The sequence below is a fragment of the Rhea americana genome, unplaced genomic scaffold, assembly GCF_003343005.1.
Source record: "Rhea americana isolate MKP2758 unplaced genomic scaffold, rheAme1 scaffold_48, whole genome shotgun sequence".
Taxonomy (NCBI): domain Eukaryota; kingdom Metazoa; phylum Chordata; class Aves; order Rheiformes; family Rheidae; genus Rhea; species Rhea americana.
Window position 1 is genome coordinate 4946861 of NW_028186623.1, and position 5428 is coordinate 4952288.

At 42.8% G+C, this 5428-nt stretch overlaps 1 protein-coding gene across 4 annotated transcripts in view; it reads right to left on the reverse strand.

Annotated features, from left to right (window-relative positions):
• Positions 1-1092: 1092 nt before the first annotated feature.
• The window catches only part of LOC146589163 (alpha-1,2-mannosyltransferase ALG9-like), a 42011-nt gene continuing 37675 nt past the window's right edge, over positions 1093-5428 (reverse strand). For 2 of the 4 annotated variants that reach the window (XM_085316867.1, XM_085316866.1), the window contains one exon: positions 1093-4149. In XM_085316867.1, coding sequence (XP_085172993.1) covers positions 4026-4149 — 124 coding nt within the window. In that variant the 3' untranslated portion in view covers positions 1093-4025. The remainder of the gene's footprint in view (positions 4150-5428) is intronic. The other 2 variants (XR_014897279.1, XR_014897278.1) reach the window with 2 other exon arrangements.

The window sequence follows — 5428 nt, forward strand, 5'->3', positions numbered from 1 at the left end:
CAAAATGCTTTAAAAATGTTTTGGACACAGCTCCACCTTTTGGCGCAAACCTCTTCATATCCACATCTGCATTCAGAAAGCAAGATCCTTCATCCAGAGAGACCTGAGCCTGGCAGGCAATTCTTGCAGTCTGCCCCACTCCCCTCCCACAGGTCCCAAAATACATACTCCTTGGACTGCTCACTCCATCAAGTCTGTTTATTTACCAGTAATTGTCTTGTTATTGACTACTATGTGCTTAAATGTGCAGAGTGCAACAACCCTGACCTGTGAATTATGAACAGATATCAGGAGCCTTAGTCTTTCCCACCAAAAAATATCACCTACAGCTCATTCTTTATGCTAAAAACATCATTAGAAACAACTTCACCTTCTCACACCATATAGTTTCACCTGGGGTTGTTCCCATGCTATATTCCGGCTGCCAGAGAACACTACCCAACACAATGGCTCTGCTCTAGCAGGGACTAAAGGAAAAGAGACTCTAGGGATTTTTGAGGGCTTTACCTCTTGCTATGAAGGCTCCTTCTGTGCCAAGGACACCAGACAAGACACAACTCGTAGTCACAGACTCTGTGGGTGACGTTAGATGAGTTATGTTGGTCAAGATCTTCACAACACTCAAATACCTAACTTCCCACTGAAATCAGAATTATAATTTGATCTTTATTCACCATCTATAAAATAACAACCCTTCCTTTCATTGCCACAGCTCTTTAGCCCCCAAATTCTCCATGTGGCAAGATTTGCTCTTTCCCATACAAACAGGTGGAGTCAAACAGAGCCCCTGCCTTGATTTGAACCTCTGGAATGCAAAGCTGGAGCAGTGCCTGTTACTGCACCTGCATTTACCTCCAGGAACCAAACATTTGCTGACTTCCTCTGGACAACATTGATAACTCCTAATTATTGTCAAGTTACCAGTCTCCTAACATTCCCTCCCAATACAAGAATCAAAATAGAGAGGGAGGTGGAGCAACCACAGTCCTTTAAAAGGGATATTTATTGTAATGTCTTTTCACAGTAAACATCAGGTTCAAGGCTAGGACAACACGGAACAGTCAGACAAACAGCATCAGAGAGAGGCGCAACTGGTTCTTTAATTGCGTTTATTCAATTTATAGTCACTGATGAGCAAGGGGAGTGGCAACAAGGAGGACAAGAGTTTTGATTCCGATTCACCATTGTAGAGGCCTGTTCAACACATGTAAACTTTCAGGAGGGGGAGAGCCAGCTTGAGGGATATAGGGGAATAACACAAACACAGACACCGCAATGCTAATCTGTAATGTGACTCTGACCTTCCAGGCCAACTCACCAAAACATAYCAATTGCTTGGCTGAAATCCTTTAAGCGCCATGTCTGGCTGTCACGAGGGGCGATATTTGCACGTAGTAAAATCCATCTTTYTGCAGAAGGCCAAGGCTTACACACTGCAGATGGCCCCCTCAAAGTCTGCATTCAGAAGCCTCAACTTTAAATCAAAGGGAGGAGGACTGCATTACCCAGGCTCTAATCACCCAAACAGAGGTGAACTGTTCACTCTTATCATGTTTTGCCCCGTATAAGATGTATTATCAATAGAGCACAAGTCCATTAAAAAAAAAAAAAATCCTCCTTAATGAAATGCAAAGGGGAATCASAACCTTTGGCCTCCATTAAGCATAGCTTGTCTCCAGCCACTTGTCAGTTCTGAGGTTCCACACGATGTTTTCTGACAGGTGACAGACACATCCTCTACTCTGCTGCAAACCACAATGGAGATACTTTCAACATCACTAGAGAAACATGATCAGGAAAATAGGGTTGTTGCAATGTTCAGAGTGCTGATAGAAGCTAGGAYGGAAACTGAGCCAACCCTGCATGCAGGGTGTCTTCTACCTATGGTAACAAGCTCCACAGGCAAGAAAGCATAAAAAACAGAAAGAMCACCACATTGGCTTAATGTTTATGGCTTACCTAAGGCTGAATTAAGACCTTAATGAGAGCTCTATCACCAAATCACAGTACTTACAAACACGCTGATAACAATATTTGCTKGTTTTATGTATCCAAAGTACACCACTCATTAGCACCTACTGACCTGACTAGTAGAATCAACTGCAGATATAAGTTTCAGAAGTAGCAAGATCCAAAGGCCAACTTCACCATATGGTCATCCTTGCAAATCACTCTATGCACAGCGAACTCCTCCTCTTCCAAGAAGAAGCAAGGGAGTCAAAATCAGGAGATGCTGTGAGCAGTGGCTGTTCCTGGAGTCACAATCAGGGCTCAAGGGGCTGAAGAGAATTCAAGATTGTTTCATAGCTGGCAGAAACTAATCGATCTCTCTGGTCTCCAGATTGCATCTGGAAAATCATTCTGAAGCTAATACCAAGGAAAACCACTTCAAAATACTCCTAGCTAGAGATCTGGTTGATTTACCAGAAAAAAAACTTTGAAGTCAGCAGCATGGTTCAACATCAGCTTCCTTGCTTTTTATCTTACTTTAGGAGGGATCTTAAAACAGAACTGCAGCCACTGGCCATAGAGTCCATTTCGTTCCCCTTCTTTGGAATATTTCTGTTCAGTGCCCCAAGGGGACCTAGCCACTCCCTACATTTCCAAGGCATATCCTCTCATTCAAGTAATGCCTTGCTCCTCGTCCAGCTCTTCCTGCTCTGACCCAATAGTGTCATGTTAAATYACAGCCTAGTTGGTACAGCCTACCCTTCCCACCCGGCTCTGCTGTTAACCCGCAGACTAGCCAAGAGGTATGCCTACTCTAGGACTCTGYACCTGGACCAGCATACCTATCCCCGGGGCACAAACTTTGCTATTTGCATACAAACCTACCTGCTTCCTGATCCACCTGCTCTGGCACTTTGTCACTGCACATGCAGACCAATGTATTCACAGACGTAAGAGTGGGGCACGAAGCTTGTGCAGCCTTTTTGCAAATAAGGGAACTTCCTCTCAGCTCCATCTCATGCCATCCTGTTCCTGCACAGGAGGATGAACATCAAGGAGGTAGATGAAAAGAAAAAAACCTCTTCATCTGGCTTGCAATAGAACATGATCTAAAAATGGAGATATAATTAAACACAGCATTGCTCTGGAGCATACTGGATCAATGGAACACGTATACTCTCTACCTTGYAGATTTGGGAAATAGAACCATGCGAAGAATAATTAACATTTTTTCGGCTCTTCGGATGTTTCTGGAAATCTTAGATGCTGTAGACCAGAATTCAAAGGATGGTATAGGCATCTTTAAGGAATTATGAATAACAAACAAAAGCTCTGTGTTTCACAGTATCATAGATAACAAAAATACTCTGATTTCATTAAAACAGATAATTGACACAATTCATAGGTTTTGGGCTCTTTCCCCCAAAGCACAAGTTTTTCCTTGAAAGTATCTCCCAGGTAGAGCAACCTTAGGATGTTTCTCCATGGCACTGAATACCTCATTCCTTGAGATTCAGTGCATTTCACAGTTATTTTTCCCCCTGTTTTTGTTTCTGCCTCTCCTTCTTTAAAATATTTTTCWTTAATACTTTTACCTGGAAAAGTTCCCTAGGAGAAAGCAAGCACTACTCAGTGAGCACTAATTAGGCAGATGAGGACTGTAGAGAGACTTAGAGAAAGAGGGGTGGAGCTGGGTTTTCCTAGTGCCAGACTGCAACCTGGAGCAGAACCTCACACTATGATTCCTTGTTATTTTTCATTTTCCTCTTCTCTAGTGTAACAGATAACAAGACACGGAGCAGCAGAGATAATAGTTCGTAGGTGGCTGCTGGATTTTCAAACTGTTTCTTACCAGTATGTTCTGTGTAGGCAGAGCGGAGACCAGACATGGAGAACTGAAAGCAGATGACGTACCATTTTTACAGCTGGAAGTTTGCAGAGTGAAATCWCTTCATGGGAAATCTTTATTAGTGAATCTTACAAGCACAGTCTCTCAAAAAGGGAACTGAAGAAGCCTTAGGCAACTGCCCAGCAGTGTCAGTGGACGCTTTTGATTTTGCTCACTAGGTGTGTTGCTAGCCTCCCATTTTTTTCCTGATTTGCTTCAGCCTCCGGGATTTCAGAATAGTATAGTTTGCATACCACGTATGCTGTTCTGACAGGAGAGGGATGTAGAATGCACGCAGTAGTTTTGAGGACCTGAAACCAGAAAGGAAAAACAGATTGTCCTTGAAGCACTTATTAGCCAAGGTATTCAAAATGACAGAAATGAGGTTTTGGAAAAGATTTGGGTTGGTTACCAAATGATGCAGGGAATGACAATGGTACAGACATATAAAGCCCGGTCCATCTCCTCCTTATCAGCGGGACCAAAGCTAGTTTGTGCCAGTGTTACTAGCTTAAAAGCATTAGCTTGTTTAACTTTTCCACCACCACCTACTCCAGCAGGACTAAGGGGGACAGAAGGGAGGAAGGTGTAATTATGGAAAGAAGCTTAGCTCTGGAATATCACAGTCCAAACAGCAAACAATATAGTCTTGTGGGCCTGGCAGAGGACTTGGTATCATACAGATATACACAGCTCCCCTCTCTCAGGACACACTATGAAGCTGGAAGATAACAAGGTTGCAGTTAGTTCTTGACATTCTCCTGTTTTCTGTTCAATCTCTCTGGCCTCCTCCTTCACAATRCCTGAAATAGAGAGAAACTTTGACAGGCTCCAGGATTTCAGAATTTTGCTCTTCTGCTAAGGGTACTGAATTAGGAGGCACTGTTCCAAGATCTACAAGGCAGTTTGTTGCAGGCTGTCACCATTCACTCCACAGCCTCCTGGTGCTGGGAGCTGGTGTTTCACAGCATTTTGCTACAACTGTGCCAGAGTACTCAAGCATGAAGGGCTTAATGGCTGTATCAAATTAGTATCCTTTATTTGGCTGCTAATTGCTGGAGCTGAGGTGGCTGAGCATATTTTAAATGCACACATTCTTCTACTCAGCAAATTTATAGCCTGAGTTTAAATGTGAAGTGGAAAAATAAGATAATTTCCTCCATTATCAACACTGAACTCTGCTAGAAGCTATGAAATTTTGAGCAATTTCTTGAATCAAGGATGGCACAAGAGTCTTGCCCCCTCACCACTGAAGCTTAACTCTATGCCTCATCTCCCTAAGATCATCTTGTTTGTAAAGCATCAGAGTTGACAAATATAAGTAACTCCACTAACATAAAGCCTGGAAAAGCAGCAGCAGCACTCAAATCTGTGATTTGCAGCATGCCAAGTGGTCAGTGGTACATAGCGGTACAGTGGTACATAGATCYAGAATGTACTTGTTGGTCACTGTAATTCATGCAGCTATCCTGGTAACACAGCCAAGATTCTGGACTTTCAATTCAAGACTCTTTCAGAAGAAAGATGAATTGTGTTTTGTTTGCTTTTTGTAAAGCAGCAGTGGATACCTTTCAAAGACACAGTTAAAAA